Here is a 15,708-nt window from a genome sequence, read left to right on the forward strand (position 1 = left end):
TGTGGCTCTCGCTCTCTGTGGCTCTCGCTCTCTGTGGCTCTCGCTCTCTGTGGCTCTCGCTCTCTGTGGCTCTCGCTCTCTGTGGCTCTCGCTCTCTTTCTCTGTCATGTCTGTAGAGTATGCAGAGTTCCTACACTGTAAAGGGAGGAAGTTTGTGGACTTTGAGGAGGTCCGGGCGGAGATTGAGGCGGAGACAGACAGGATCACAGGCTCCAACAAGGGCATCTCCCCCATCCCCATCAACCTCCGGGTCTACTCCCCTAACGGTAATGCTCACCAACAGTTATACTTTTGGTGTTCATTTTAACATATGCATGCACACGTTCAGTTGGACGTATGCGTACACACACACGCAGGCACACACAAAAGTGCAGCAAACACTTACATTCATGTATCAACCTCTCAAAGAAACTACCTTCCCCATACAAGGACATGTATACACAATGTAACACACAGCATACAGTCTCCATGGCAACAGTCAGAACCTTCCCCCCCCCCCCATCTTGCCCTCAGTGTTAAACCTGACTCTGATCGACCTGCCGGGGATGACTAAGGTGGCAGTGGGGGACCAGCCGCTGGACATAGAGCACCAGATCAGGGACATGCTGTTGCAGTTCATCACCAAGGAGAGCTGCCTCATCCTGGCCGTCACCCCCGCCAACCAGGACCTGGCCAACTCCGACGCCCTCAAGATTGCCAAGGAGGTGGACCCACAGGGTAAGGGACTAGGAGGTGGACCCACGGGGTAAGGGACTAGGAGGTGGACCCACGGGGTAAGGGACTAGGAGGTGGACCCACGGGGTAAGGGACTAGGAGGTGGACCCACGGGGTAAGGGACTAGGAGGTGGACCCACGGGGTAAGGGACTAGGAGGTGGACCCACGGGGTAAGGGACTAGGAGGTGGCCCCACGGGGTAAGGGACTAGGAGGTGGCCCCACGGGGTAAGGGACTAGGAGGTGGCCCCACGGGGTAAGGGACTAGGAGGCGGCCCCACGGGGTAAGGGACTAGGAGGCGGCCCCACGGGGTAAGGGACCCCCCACGGGGTAAGGGACTAGGGGTAAGGGACGGCCCCACGGGGTAAGGGACTAGGAGGCGGCCCCACGGGGTAAGGGACTAGGAGGCGGCCCCACGGGGTAAGGGACTAGGAGGCGGCCCCACGGGGTAAGGGACTAGGAGGCGGCCCCACGGGGTAAGGGATGAGGATGGGCACTTGATTTCTGGGTGGTGTTCATTTGGTGCACCAAATAGACTGAAACATTGACGCAGTACCTGGACTTGTCCAATAAGAATATTGAAGGGAAGGCTGGGTGGATGGTGGACAGGCAGTAGTCAGGATTAATATGATGAGATGAACTGTTTGGTTCTGTTCAGGTCTGCGCACTATTGGCGTGATCACAAAGCTGGACCTGATGGATGAAGGGACGGATGCTAAAGACATCCTGGAGAACAAACTGCTACCTCTGCGTAGAGGTGAGGGGAGACACACACACACACACACCTCATTGACTGCAGAGGGATAAGTGTGCGCTCTCTCTCCAGGTTATATCGGCGTGGTGAACCGCAGTCAGAAGGACATAGATGGCAGGAAGGACATCCGCGCTGCGCTGGCTGCAGAGAGGAAGTTCTTCCTGTCTCACCCGGGCTACAGACACATGGCCGAGCGCATGGGCACCCCACACCTGCAGAAACAACTAAACCAGGTGAGAGATTACTCAACGTTCACCTTTCTGTTATTCTACACTGATGTTTTAGTCTGACTTCCAGATCAGTTTTTTTTTGCTTTCTTGTGAAATCGAGAGACGGCACCAACAGATCTTAAACCAGGCTATAATGTTCCTTGAACTCACTTGCTTTCATTCACTATACATTCTCTCCCCTCCTATTCTCGCTCATTGTATCCCTTCCATTTCTCCTTCTCCCTCTCCTCCCTCACTCATGGTGTCCCTCTCCCTCCCCCTCACTCACGGTGTCCCTCTCTCTCTCCTCAGCAACTGACCAACCACATCAGGGACACTCTGCCTGGGCTGCGCAGTAAGCTGCAGAGCCAGGTGCTCTCCCTGGAGAAAGAGGTGGAGGAGTACAAGAACTTCCGTCCCGACGACCCCACACGCAAGACCAAGGCCCTGCTGCAGTGAGTAGAGGACACACACCACCATAATGAGTAGCTCCAGAGTTGACCCTGACTCTCTGTCTTTCTTCCCAGGATGGTGCAGCAGTTTGGGGTGGACTTTGAGAAGCGTATCGAGGGCTCTGGGGACCAGGTGGACACAGCAGAGTTGTCGGGTGGTGCCAAAATCAACCGGATCTTCCATGAGCGCTTCCCATTCGAGCTGGTCAAGGTGAGCGCTGCGGTCTCAATACTCACTGTCACAATATTTCCACAAGAGAAGTTCATCTGCCTGCTTGACTGTTTTGACTACAGTTGATCGACCTTTTTAGAAGTGTGAATTTCAGAGTGCAGACTGGATTAACAGTGTTTCTATTGTTTGTTCTTCTTCTGTTTTCTTTCTGTCAGATTGTGTTTGATGAGAAGGAGTTGAGGAGGGAGATCAGTCATGCCATCAAGAATGTCCATGGTGTCAGGCAAGTGGAGGAGAGGAGAGGCCGTCCTGTGTCTTCACACATCACCACCACTGTGTTCAGCTCTTTCCTCTTCACTGTCAACCCTCTCTGTTTCCTCCTTTCATGGAAAACTGACCCACAGCATGCTGAGCAATCACAGAGCAATTAGCCTAAAATGCCCACAGATCACTCTCCCACAACTCAAATGGTTGTTGTTGTTCGATGTGAAATCTAAACCCATTTAATTTCGTGTTTGTATGCTGATAACCTTGGCTCTGCTCTCTCTTTATTTCTGTCTGTGAATGTCTGTTTTATTATCTTTTATTAGATTTTTTTAATATGTACTTTTCTCATTTTCTGGACTGACTCGTCTTTATCTGCTTTTGTCTGTTTGTATGCTATCTCTCTGGACAATAACTTGTCTGTCGTACTATTTCTGTCAGTTTTTTGTTTGTTTATCCCTGTCTGTCCGTCTCCTTATCTCTGTCCCCCCCTCCCCCTGTCTGTCTTTGTGCGTCCTCAGAACGGGCCTGTTCACTCCCGACCTGGCGTTTGAGGCCATTGTGAAAAAGCAGATCATTAAGCTGAAAGAGCCCTGTATCAAATGTATCGACCTTGTCATTCAGGAGCTCATCAACACAGTCAGGCAGTGCACCAACAAGGTACAGCAGCCTGGTGTCCAGACTCCCGTCCTGTCCCGACCCAGCCTGGCCACAAGGGGGCGACACTGAGGGGGGCACAACACTGACCCACTCTGCTCCAAAACAGCTGTCCATCCATGGCCTCTATGACCCTTTAGATAGCACAACTAGGGCCCAGAGATTTTCCAGCCACGTCATGTACTTAGTTAGTAAATAAAAACTCCTGGCCCTAATCAGAACGTCTACTGTGTAACCACCCGGGGGCTCCCGAGTGGCGCAGCGGTCTAAGGCACTGCATCTCAGTTCAAATCCAGGCTGTATCACAACCGGCCGTGATTGGGAGTCCCATAGGGTGGCGCACAATTGGCCCAGTGTCGTCCAGGTTTGGCTGGTGTAGGCCGTCATTGTAAATAAAAATGTGTTAATTAAGGTTAAATAAATAAAATAAAAACACGCTATACACACTTGTGTAGATTTAGTGTGGTGTCTGTCCAGAGGACTGGATGGGGCAGATATGGGGACAGTTTGACTCCCCCTCAGCCCGCCACAGCTAGCCTGTGTGCCAGGTGCTGCTGTCGTGTTTTGTGACGGTTGTGGTGTCGTCGTCGTGGAGACGGGATGGTTGGGGATGGCCATTCCCCGAGCATCACTAGTCCCCACATGGACAAGCTGCAGGTCTCATCCGTCTTAAGAATGATACACACTTAGGACTGACATAGCTAGCGTGTTAGTTATGTGGGTACTGTGAGTTGAATATGTGCCCACATATCTATATTATATACCTAGTTTGAGAAGAACTGCCCTGTCAAGAGAAGAGGATGTAAAAGCCTGCAGCTTGTCCTTATCTTCTTGCTTCACTTGGGTTTCTAGAGATGAGATTTCTAGTTTGACAGATAACTAACTAAACTAAGAATCTTCTTGTTTTTCTTTCTTTCCTGTATTTCTCTCTCCTCTTGTTATTTCTGTCTATCCCTCTCTCTATGCTGCCCCCCTACACTACGCTCCCCCAACCCCCCGTACCCCCTCAGAACGGGGTTGTTCACCCCTGACCTGGCCTTCGAGGCCATAGTCAAAAAGCAGATCCTCAAACTGAAAGAGCCCAGCCTGAAATGTGTGGATCTGGTGGTGTCCGAGCTGACCGCGCTCGTCATGAAGTGTTCTGTCAAGGTAACCAAGAGCAGATTCGCCCCTCACAGGAAAGAGGGGGGAAGAGAAGGAAGAGAGAGAGAGTGTTCTGGAGCGTATTCTCTCATCTGTGATTGAATGCCCATCCTTGTTCCCCTCACACCTCTCCTCCACCTCAGCTCCAATCAGCAACCTCTATCCTAATGAAATCCTCCCCCACGCCATCTCTCCTCAGTGCCTGGATTGTGTGTATCCCTCCCTCGCCACACACATCCTCTCCTTTTGTCCAAGCCACACATGTCCAATCAAGCATTGGCTTGCAAATCACGTCCGAATTTTAAGCAGCGCGTCTTAACTTCCTTTCAGCAGCCCCTCACTCGTGCCCTGTTTGATTTGAGCACATTAAGACTGATTCTCCATCTGCCTCCTCCATCCCTCATCCCCATCCCCTCCTCCTCAAGACCCAGACCTCTGTCTACCAGAACATCAGAGCCAATGAGATGGTGCATTGCCATAGCAACAGGGCTGCTCAACAACCATGCCATCTTGTGGATGGGGGGGGAATTGCATTTCAAAGACTCACCACAGTCCATCCCTTTCACTGTCACTCTTCCTCTTGTATTAGTTCAGCTGAAGAAAGGATTTGCCCTTCACCCTTTTCTTCATTCTCCTGATCTATTCTTCACTAACATTAAATAATATCAGCAATCACCTTCAGCTTGGAATGATTGTTTACTGTCACAGGAAAATAGTGTCAACTGTAAGTTAATTAACTTTTTTTAAACATTTTTAGGTTGAATGATCTAATTTCCTAAATGTTTCTAGGTATTTTAGTCATTGATCCATTTAAAGGTTGACTCCAGTCAACTAGAGCTAATCGCCATGACATCACTCCTCATGGTGTCCATCATGGTCATTCCCAGCTGAGGCTGAAAGCGCTGCCCTTATGCCATAGATCACAGACATTCATCCTGTGTGCATGCCCATTAAGGTGTGCGTGTGTGTGTGGTAGTTAATATGATTACTATATTCACTGCTGAGTGTAAGAAACTTTAAGAACACCTTCCTAATATTGAGTTGCACCCCATTTTGCCCTCAGACAGCCTCAATTTGTCAGGGCATGGACTCTACACGTTGTCGAAAGCGTACCACAGGGATGCTGGCCCATGTTGACTCCAATGCTTCCCACAGTTGTGTCAAGTTGGCTGGATGTCCTTTGGGCGGTGGATCATTCTTGATACACAAAGGAAACTGTTGAGCGTGAAAAACACAGCAGCGTTGCAGTTCTTGACACAAACCGGTGCGCCTGGCACCTACTACCATAACCTGTTCACGGGCACTTAAATATTTTGTCTTGCCCATTCACCCTCTTCAAAATCCTTGAACCTGTTTCCTCTCCTCATCTACACTGATTGAAGTGGATTTAACAGGTGACATCAATAAGGTTTCATAGCTTTCACCTGGTCAGTCTATCATGGAACGAGCAGGTGTTCTTAATGTTTTGTCCACTCAGTTTGTGCTTCATCTCCTGTCTGTTGTATATGTAAATGGAAGGTAGGTCTGCCTGGATAGTCATACCAGAGTGTTAGTGTATGCTAGTGATTGTCTTTGTCTATATGGTCAGTGTTGCAGTTGTTTTGTATAACCTTGCAGCTGGGTTCTTACCCCCGGCTGAGAGAGGAGACCGAGAGGATCGTCACCACCTACGTCAGAGAGAGAGAGGGCAAGACCAAGGACCAGGTCAGTGCATTGAGGGCCTGTTTTTACGAGGAGTCTCGGGGTAGGAGTGCTGACGTAGGATCAGTTCAGCCTTTTAGGTCATAATGAATTAGATGATATGGTCAGGGGGACCTGATCCTAGATCAGCACTCCTACTCTGAGATGCTTTTTTTAATGCAGGACCTGACCACTGACAGAGAAACCCTCCCAACAAGAGATTTTTAAGAAATATTATAAATATTATTTAAGAAATATATATTTCTCCATTTGAAATCAATTGTTTGTGGTTGCCTTTCTTGCACTAGTCTTTTCTGTACTAGGACTGGCTTTGCCTGATTGTGATAAGTGATTGTTGATGCGTGGATTGTAAATGACGTCTGTTCAACGACTAAATGAATGTAAATGTGATGTAAAATGAACTCTATTGTCATAGTGAAGCTCTGTCTTCATTCTAGGTGATGCTGCTGATTGACATTGAGCTGTCCTACATCAACACCAACCACGAGGACTTTATAGGCTTCGCCAAGTATGAACCCCCACCACCCTAATACACCACACCCTTTACCCAAGCACCTCTTCCCCCTCTCCCCCTAATGCTCGTGCCCCAGCTCCCAGCTGAAGGTGTGGTTGTGATGTAGTACTGGGCACCAGACTAACTCACTACTGCCCAAAGCCAGACCTGTACTGTTTGCTGAACTGAACTCTGCTGAACATGGATCGGGTAGAGTTCCATAAGCTTGTGTGCCTGACTGCCTGTGCTTGATAGTTATTCCTACAGTAAGTGCCATTCCCTATAGACTTGAAACTATCAATACCTCAATCGCTGTTTGGCCACTTTATCACAACCCCCAAAGACACTCAGAGACCACTGTCGTTATAAACCACAATTACCGCTTCTTTTGTCAGTATTACTGATCCTAACAAGGGGCTGTATCTGTGGATCCTTGATCTACATGCTATAAACCAGTCTGATTGATCCACCATGAAGGCAGATCAATGAATGTGGTTAGAACACTGTAGAACATGCTCTAGGGGAGGCTAGGGGTCAGACAAGGTCCATCTAGCTCTGCTCGATCGTTGCTGCATGTTCCGTCACGGTTAGTTCTGCCTCTAATGAGCTGAATCAAGCATGCTATGTTGTTCACCCTCCCTTTCTGACCCTGTCTCTCTGGAGCTGTTTTTTTGATTTTTCAAGGACCGTTATTTGTTGTGTGCTTAGGGATTGAACTGAGTGGAGTTTTTATCTGTTGACTGCGTTGTTATTACCAATAACATGGTGTTTAGGAATCCTGATTTCCTGCATCTTGCTGATAGGTCAGCCCTAGCCACTCATACTGGATGTCCTGCCAGAGCTTGACATGCGTTGACCTCTGCCCTCTACACTGTCTCCAGTGTAGCAATTACTATAGGATGCACAGCATGTAGCTAGCTGAGTTGAAAGTCTCTTCCATAGAAATATAATGACTTCTGTTTCTATGGTCTCTTCCCTCTGCCTGAGGTATGCATCTGATTACGTAACATAGCATTGCCCCTTGCGGGTCTGAATGCCGTGCGGGTTCCTTTCCAATCATCCGCATGGAGAATGGGTTGATGGATTGATGAGAAGTGTTGTCAGGTAGGTAGGGGTGGTAACTTGTCTCTCGTGGCGTCACTTTCAGTCTTGACTTCAGAAGGCACGATGATGGTAGCCCACCAGGGTACGGCAACAACAGGTGGGCTGTCACGAATCGGATGTCCCTCTTCCTCTCCGCCCGTTCCCCCAGACCCCACTCCCACTGTTCCCATGACTATGTTTGATAACTTGAATTGTAGGACAGGTTTGATAGCTGTTAAACGATTTGATTGATCAATACACATTATTACCCAAATATTGTTGATGCTGATTGTGGTTTTGAATGTGTTTTTTCCGTCTGAACCTGTCCTTTTCTAACAGTGCCCAGCAGAGAAATACACATCAGAACAAGAAGAGGGCCATTCCAAACCAGGTACACTTTGTCCCTCCTCCTCCCACCCTCTTACCTACCCAGCCCTCCCAATCTGATCAACCCCCAGATTAAGCTGCCCCAGACTGACACTTTCCCCTCTATCATATTTACATGGTGTAACATACCTGACCTCTGTAACCTAACCTAGCACTTATTTACTTAAGCATAAGTAGCTTCAAGATAACCCATGCAAATCATGGCCAAATACCATCCCGTCTTTAAGATGTTAATTTTTTTCCTTGGCCACTGTGTTATAAACCTGGCACCTCTCTTCCTGTGTCATCCAAACAGTTCTAAACGTGTTTTGAAGTCTTTATTGATGTGATATCTAAATACCTGAAATCATGTCAGCTTCAATGTCATCAACACTTATGGAGTGCACTTCTCAGGTTCCTAGAAACCTAGTAAGGGTACATATTTTCTAGGATGTACATTACATCCTATAGAAGGTATTTCTAACACTGTATTTCAGCGAGGGGAGAGTTGCCCGAGACTAGAGTCATTCAAGCCCTCCCTGCTTCCCTGCATAGGAAATGAACAGCTATATTTCTACTACAACTATCACTACTTTATCACTATTTGCACAGCACTACAACACAACCAAGGCATGATACCCAACAGCAAAGCAACAATCATAGATTTGTTTTATGTTTTCAACTAACCCAAGCACTTTTTGTATTGTAATTCAGAATGTGCATGGGACCCAGCTTCGCTCAATGAAGCAAACAATATCAAATAACCCATGTGTGGTACTTGAAGGAAATCTAATCGCATGTAACTCTTGTTCTCTTGCTCCCTCTCCTCCATCTCTCGCTGTCTCCATCTTTTCTCTCCTTCCATCTTTCGTTCTTTCTATCCCTCAACCTCTCTCTCCATCTCTCGCTGTCTCCATATTTTCTCTCCTTCCATCTTTCGTTCTTTCTATCCCTCAACCTCTCTCTCCATCTCCATCTTTTCTCTCCTTTCATCTTTCGTTCTTTCTATCCCTCAACCTCTCTCTATCTCTCGCTGTCTCCATCTTTTCTCTCCTTCCATCTTTCGTTCTTTCTATCCCTCAACCTCTCTCTCCATCTCTCGCTGTCTCCATCTTTTCTCTCCTTCCATCTTTCGTTCTTTCTATCCCTCAACCTCTCTCTCCATCTCTCGCTGTCTCCATCTTTTCTCTCCTTCCATCTTTCGTTCTTTCTATCCCTCAACCTCTCTCTCCATCTCTCGCTGTCTCATGGATTCCTTCATTTCTGCCTCTCACCTTCAAACCTTTCATTCTACCATTTCAAACGTTTTCTGTTACCCATTTTCCCACTCTCCCATCTCCCTCCCTCCCTCCCTGGCTTGCTTGCTTCCCCATTTTTCCCTGGTCTATGATTTATCCTGCCATCTTTTGCCCTAACCACTCCCCAACCCCCTCCCATCCCTGCAGGGTGAGATTCTGGTAAGTACCCCACAGATCCAAGCCACACCCTGTTAGGAGTCAGCAGGGGTCACCAGAGCAGGAGAACTGAGGCCAGACATCTGACACTTAGGAAAGAATGGGAGGTTATGGGTATTGGTGTTATGGCAACTTGTTCCAGGTTACTCCTGTGTACAGAACTCCTCTTCAAAACAATGAGCTGTTTTTTTCTCGTCATATCTTCCCTACTCCACAGGGACTGAGAGAGGGCGAGCAGGAGAAGGTAGTAGAGTCTCAAAGTCTCAAGACTTATGGCAAACCAGAGATCAATTAGAGTCGTATCGTAGAGATGTAATTCTCGTCGGCTTTACCCCTTACCCGTAATCGGTAACGGCTTCCTCAATAACATCCGGGTTATGCTCTAATTATTGGTTTCACTTGACAAGACAGCAATTGTCTTTAATTGGACAAGTAGATAGAATATTACTAACATTTACTCTTTACTCTCAAACCTGTTGAAACCAGTTCAGTCCAAGCACAGGCAGAATGGTTTTATTTTTTTGTCACGTTCTTGAACCACACTGAAGTGTAATGTTATGGTTCCCTGTGAAAGACTATGGAAGAGTTGTGAGGATGTGAGAGTGGCTGGTGTCAGTTCTCCTGCTTTTGGTCCTTACCCATGCTGCCCTGTCCAGGGGTTTAAGTAGTGACCGCCTCAGTTTGCCTTGCTGTTGAAGGGTCTTGAACATTCCAGGACTGGGGGGAGGAGACATGAATCACCAACAATCAGACACTAGAGGTTCACATTTTCATCCTTTTGGTGTCATTGAAATCTCCTCTTGATGTTTTCTCTCTTTATAACTTATCGTGGCATGTCAACTTTCCACAACTCAATATTCCAATCATCACTATAACAATATGTTAGTAGCACACCTCACAACTGTCCACAAACCATTCTGTGTGACCTGTGACTGTCATTCCAATCAGGGACCAGAGGGTGGCAGTAGATGGTAGAAGGGCATGGGGGGGCGTCATGATTCAATCAATGATTATAATTTACATAAAATAACTCTGATCAAATCTGATTTTTAAATTTGGTTTAATAATGATTTGGAATGTGTTTATATCCATACATCTAATGTATCAATGTTTGATTTACCAGCTGGTAGAAGACCTAAAATAATGTGTTTACTTTTGACAGGAATTGAGGCAATGATGCCATCAAGTGGCCTAACTTTTCTCGAGTGATAATAACCTGAACATTAGATGTAGCTGAAGATAGAACAGGCTAAATGTCTGTATTTTGTCATCACTGACCTATCCTGCATGTCAGGGCTTCTGTTTAGACAGTGAGGAAAGAAGTGTCATGGCATTAAAAGCATCTCACTATCCCTATTCTGTCACCTCACACTCCTCTTGTCTGTCTCTTACCTTCAACACTTACGACACTGACCACTGACTGCCAGCCAGGTTTAAAAATAAATAAATTAACGTTCTCATTAAAGAGGGGTGTAAAGGCAATTCCTCGCCAAGGCAAACTGAGAATTTAGCTAACTCCTATGTTACAGCCTCTTCCTTTCATTTCTTTTGCAACTTTCCTACTAATTACCCCCCTGTCCGTCCATCCGTCATAAACCCCAATCAGTCTTTAAGACACAGGAGAGGGAGAGAGAGGTTGATGTTCTGTCATAACTTGACAGCATCCTTGTCCAAGCTTGAGATCTGCCGCACATGATGGTTCTTTGAAATGGCAGTAACAATGAGAGCATTACTCTAATACAGGGGTACTACAACCAGGGATCAGCAGCCCCCCTAGGTATCTGATGAGGTACTGCAGGGGGTCCCAAAAAAGGGATTTTTATTTAAAGGTTTTTATGAATATCGCTAGCAACAGAATAAGCAAATGTTGAATTACATGCAGTAGAAAATAAGAGTATATTTCTGATGTCAACTTTATTTTTTAACTCTTAATATAAAACAGATTACACTCATTAAAGATAATTACACTCACTGGTGTATCTGACATAGGCTTTGAAACAGCACCTGTGAATAGACTACCGCTGTGGCAAGTGCTGCTGGCTGCTGCAGAGCTTTGTTGACTTGGACATACATTTTTGTCCAGACATGGCTAAACTTTGTTTAACCAGCGCTAAACCGTTCTTAGCGAAAATGTGTTTGGAGTTACCTTTTCTTGCGAATAGGCTGTTAGTTTACACTTCCTCTTCCAGTTATGTGGGGAGGTCAAAATAATGAAACTATTTACCAAATCTATTAATTTTCAAATGTTATTACTTCTGCTTGACATTATCATTCACCTAATAAGACAAGTCGTGAAAACAATGTTTGCTAACTTAGGATGGGGTTCCTTGGGTTGTCGGTTTGCCTGCGAGGGCGTCCCTGGGCATAAAAAGGTTGAGGACCCCTGCTCTAATACAACTCGTCTACAGAAAGAACCTCTCAACCCTGCCTCATCTCTCTTTCCTCTCTCCCTTCCTTAAATCCTCCTTTTATTTTTTTTCATCCCTCTCTCTCTACCCGTCCACTCTGTGAGCTGTGGCTCAGTCTACCCGTCTCCATTGTCTCTGCATATCGCTGTATTCCTCTCCCACAGTCTGGCCCTCCTCTTGCCTCTCCATCTCCCTATGTCCTGTTCCTTACATAGGTGTTTAGCCTCCTACACTGGAGTGTATGTCTGACGACTCTGCCCAGTTAACCCACTAACCCTAGTCTGTTTTGGCTAACCGGCTATAGGCTAGCTTTTACTGACCCGCTCACTCTAACGTACCACCGCCGACCCTTGATCCCTGCCCCTGTGTGGGTCCCATTTGGTCTGGATGCCCCATCTTAGTTAGTTTTGAGGTTATTAAGGTTTGTTTGAGGTTTCCCCTTCAGTTAGTCATCCTTTCTGAATGATACTTTTGTATGCTTACTGTATACATCAGGGATCATGTTCAGAAACATTGTTGGAATTGGGAATCTTTATACTCAGAATAGAAGAGTTCATTTAGTATGTAGAACATATTAGTGCTTATATTGGTAAGACAGGATCAACCAAACTCACACTGAGTACCCAGGTAAGGTTTTTATTGGTCAGTTAAGTTAGTCATATCACAAGATCTACAGGAGGTAAATCATGAGTACTTTAATGACTTGTTTTCCCTCCATCCTCCTGGTATACCTTGTCCCCCACCACCCCTCGCTCCCCTGTTCCCCCACCCCTATCTCTCCCCTAACAGGTCATCCGCAAAGGCTGGCTCACCATCAACATCAGCATCATGAAGGGAGGCTCCAAGGAGTACTGGTTCGTCCTGACCGCAGAGTCACTATCCTGGTACAAGGATGAGGAGGTGAGTGTCTAACGCTGGGAGAAGTACAACACAAAATAGTACAATACAAACTGGCAGAAAGATTCTGCTACGACTCCATGGGCTGATATATGATCATTGAGCATTGCATGCTCCCTCCCCCCTCTCATTGTCACGGTGGAGAATCAGATCCGGCCAGAGCCTCTCACCAGAGCCCCTGCTGGCTGGTGATGTGTCCTGTGTGTGTGTCCCGACCCAGCCTAACCAATGTGCAGACTACTGTTCAGCTTCAGCCTGATGAACAGGTAGTCTGAACACTGGGCAGGCGGGGGGGTGAGGAGGGGGGAAGGCCCGCGGGGTCGCTCCGGCTGCAGGTCACTGCCCTAGAGACAGGACAGAGGTGGGGGTGGGGGGGCGATGGAGGGAGAGTAAACATTCCTCTGATAAAGAAAGCAACCAAACTCAGACTGAGGTCCAAATATATAACTGTATTGACTAATTTAGTATGTTGATATAATGGAGAGAAGTTGAGCTTACAACTTTTTTTGATCATCTTAAAGTTCCAACAGCCATTACTGTATTTACTTTGTGCACATGAACAAAACAGCAAGGTGTTTTCCCACTCTGACCACACACTACTCTCGACAGTCAGATTTCAAATGCTCTGTAGGCCATATCAAAGGCTGTGAAATATATGGAAAAGACATGTCGATGATACATATTGTATGATGATTTACTGGAACAAAGTTTAAATAATATTAAAGAAATAAACCAAAAGCACTAGGGATCGTCCTTGGAAAGTTAAACATTTACAGACTGATGCATTCGGAAATATAGTCTGACTGTTAAACTTACCATTAGTTCGGTCAGAGCAGCCCAGGCCTTGGCGAAGATGTCCCCTCTCTCAGAGAAACAAAAAGAGCTTCAAAAGATACTGCTGACCAGAGCTGAAGACAAACCTTTAACCTGTCACTCTGACTACGCCTCAAAATAACTGGCACCGTTCAGTTTTGACCAGTCCTCTGTGGTGGAAAGAGCGAGAGAAGGAGAAAGTGCAGAAGAGGAGAAGGAGCGAGGGAGGATGGTGGAAGCAAACTGACGTGGCAGGCGGGTTGAAATGTTCCAGCAGGGATCTGCCTTTGGAATTTGCAGGAAATCGTACTGGGTTACTGGGGGCGGGTTGGGGGGGGGAGGTTGGGGGGGGGGTGTATGTTTGTCTTGGTTTGTGGTTGTATGCCACTTTCATGCGTCTGTGTTTACGTGTTTGCATTTGCACAAGCACATGGGTGTTTGTATGTTTTCATGTGTGTGGTTATATATTTGTGTGTGTGTGTGTGAGACTAGGACATTGGCTTAGAGTGATGTAACTGTTGGGACTGAGCGCTCTCTGTGTTAGTGCAGACAAACGCTTCCAGATGCTTCTCCTCAACAGTGCAAAGCTGGCATCCCTCCCCCATCTCTCTCTCTCCCCAATGCTCCTCCTCTCTCCCTCTCTTCTCACCAGCCTGGTGGTCTGGGTCTTATACAGAGGAAATGCATTCCACTCTCTCTGCTCATTGGTGGAGAAGCCTAGTGTTCTATTCCACTGTTTTTCAAAGTTACCCATGAAGCAGTTTCTTAATGGCTGTCTTCATGGCTTCCTCTTATTTGTGTACTTTAGTGTTTTTAATGGCTTCAAGGATTTGTTACTCGATGTTTTTGCTATGAGTTCAGATCCCCCGCCCCCTCTCTCTCTCTGTGGTTTAGGAGAAAGAGAAGAAGTACATGCTTCCCCTAGATAACCTCAAGCTGAGGGACGTGGAGAAAGGCTTCATGTCCACCAAACACGTATTTGGCGTCTTCAACACTGAATCCAGGTCAGGGAAATGGATGTGTGTGTTGTGTATCCTGTTCCATACAAGTCTGTCATTTCAATTCAGTGAATCAGGAAGTAAACTGACATTTAAATGTTACAATTCTCATCAAGAAGCATGGAGGGAAATGTACTTAGTGAATTGACTGAAATGAAATAGAATTTACACCCACCCTGATTGTGTTTGTGTTTTGCCATCCATCAAGCAGGAATGTGTATAAGGACCTGCGTCAGATTGAGCTGGCCTGTGACACCCAGGAGGACGTGGACAGTTGGAAAGCCTCCTTCCTGAGGGCTGGGGTCTACCCTGAGAAGGACCAGGTACTGAACCCAAACTCACTCAAATAGTCTTTGGGTCGCTTTCCCGAACATAGATGAAGACTCGTCCTGGACGGACTTAAGGACATGCTCAGCGGAGATTCTCCATTGAAAGGGTTTTGTCGTCCAGGACGAGGCTTCATCTGTGTCTGGTAAACCGACCCTTGAAGTTTGAATGTTAGCAGAGGTCAAACGAACGGATGCGTTGTGGTGACAGCCTTTGTCAGTATTTGATGAACACTAGGCATGCACCTATACTTCCTGATGACGTCACTGATGATTGTCCTACTGCTTGTTTCTTCTCATGCACGCCAATTCATGATTCAAGGGAGATTATGAGGTACTAATATCAGAGCGAATGGATGTATGATTCACAATGGCATACATCTACCGCAAATGTATCCCAATGGCATGCAGTAGTATTAGCTATAATGTATTGACCTCAAACACTCAGAGAACAGGTACGTGTGTGGACAGGTACCTGTTTGGACCGGTCACGTGTCCTCACTCAGAAGTAACGTCTCTCTCTGTGTTCCTCAGGTGGACACTGAGGATACGGCCCCATCAGAAACCTTCTCCATGGACCCCCAGCTGGAGAGGCAGGTGGAGACAATCCGTAACCTGGTGGACTCCTACATCGGCATCGTCAACAAGTCCATCAGGGACCTCATGCCCAAGACCATCATGCACCTCATGATCAACAGCGTGAGTGAAAAAGCCTAGAGACAGTCTATACTGAGCAGGCTCTGTCTTATAGCAGGGGATTCCATCACATGGTTGTATGCCAGCTTCGTGTACCATTGTGTTTCC

General features: G+C 46.8%; 1 protein-coding gene across 9 annotated transcripts in view; it reads left to right on the plus strand.

The window, feature by feature from the left end:
* The window catches only part of LOC135554489 (dynamin-2), a 40,260-nt gene that overhangs the window by 18,748 nt on the left and 5,804 nt on the right, over positions 1 to 15,708 (plus strand). For 2 of the 9 annotated variants that reach the window (XM_064986819.1, XM_064986812.1), the window contains exons 4-19: positions 117 to 266; positions 514 to 717; positions 1,373 to 1,471; positions 1,541 to 1,701; positions 1,990 to 2,132; positions 2,205 to 2,340; positions 2,517 to 2,584; positions 3,087 to 3,225; positions 5,983 to 6,069; positions 6,504 to 6,574; positions 7,982 to 8,033; positions 9,454 to 9,465; positions 12,660 to 12,770; positions 14,475 to 14,584; positions 14,787 to 14,901; positions 15,439 to 15,603. In XM_064986819.1, the coding sequence (XP_064842891.1) occupies positions 117 to 266; positions 514 to 717; positions 1,373 to 1,471; positions 1,541 to 1,701; positions 1,990 to 2,132; positions 2,205 to 2,340; positions 2,517 to 2,584; positions 3,087 to 3,225; positions 5,983 to 6,069; positions 6,504 to 6,574; positions 7,982 to 8,033; positions 9,454 to 9,465; positions 12,660 to 12,770; positions 14,475 to 14,584; positions 14,787 to 14,901; positions 15,439 to 15,603 (1,823 nt within the window). Of the gene's footprint in view, positions 1 to 116; positions 267 to 513; positions 718 to 1,372; positions 1,472 to 1,540; positions 1,702 to 1,989; positions 2,133 to 2,204; positions 2,341 to 2,516; positions 2,585 to 3,086; positions 3,226 to 4,232; positions 4,372 to 5,982; positions 6,070 to 6,503; positions 6,575 to 7,981; positions 8,034 to 9,453; positions 9,466 to 12,659; positions 12,771 to 14,474; positions 14,585 to 14,786; positions 14,902 to 15,438; positions 15,604 to 15,708 lie in introns of all 9 variants that reach the window. The other 7 variants (XM_064986817.1, XM_064986820.1, XM_064986814.1 and 4 more) reach the window with 6 other exon arrangements.

Source organism: Oncorhynchus masou, chromosome 14, assembly GCF_036934945.1.
Source record: "Oncorhynchus masou masou isolate Uvic2021 chromosome 14, UVic_Omas_1.1, whole genome shotgun sequence".
Classification (NCBI taxonomy): domain Eukaryota; kingdom Metazoa; phylum Chordata; class Actinopteri; order Salmoniformes; family Salmonidae; genus Oncorhynchus; species Oncorhynchus masou.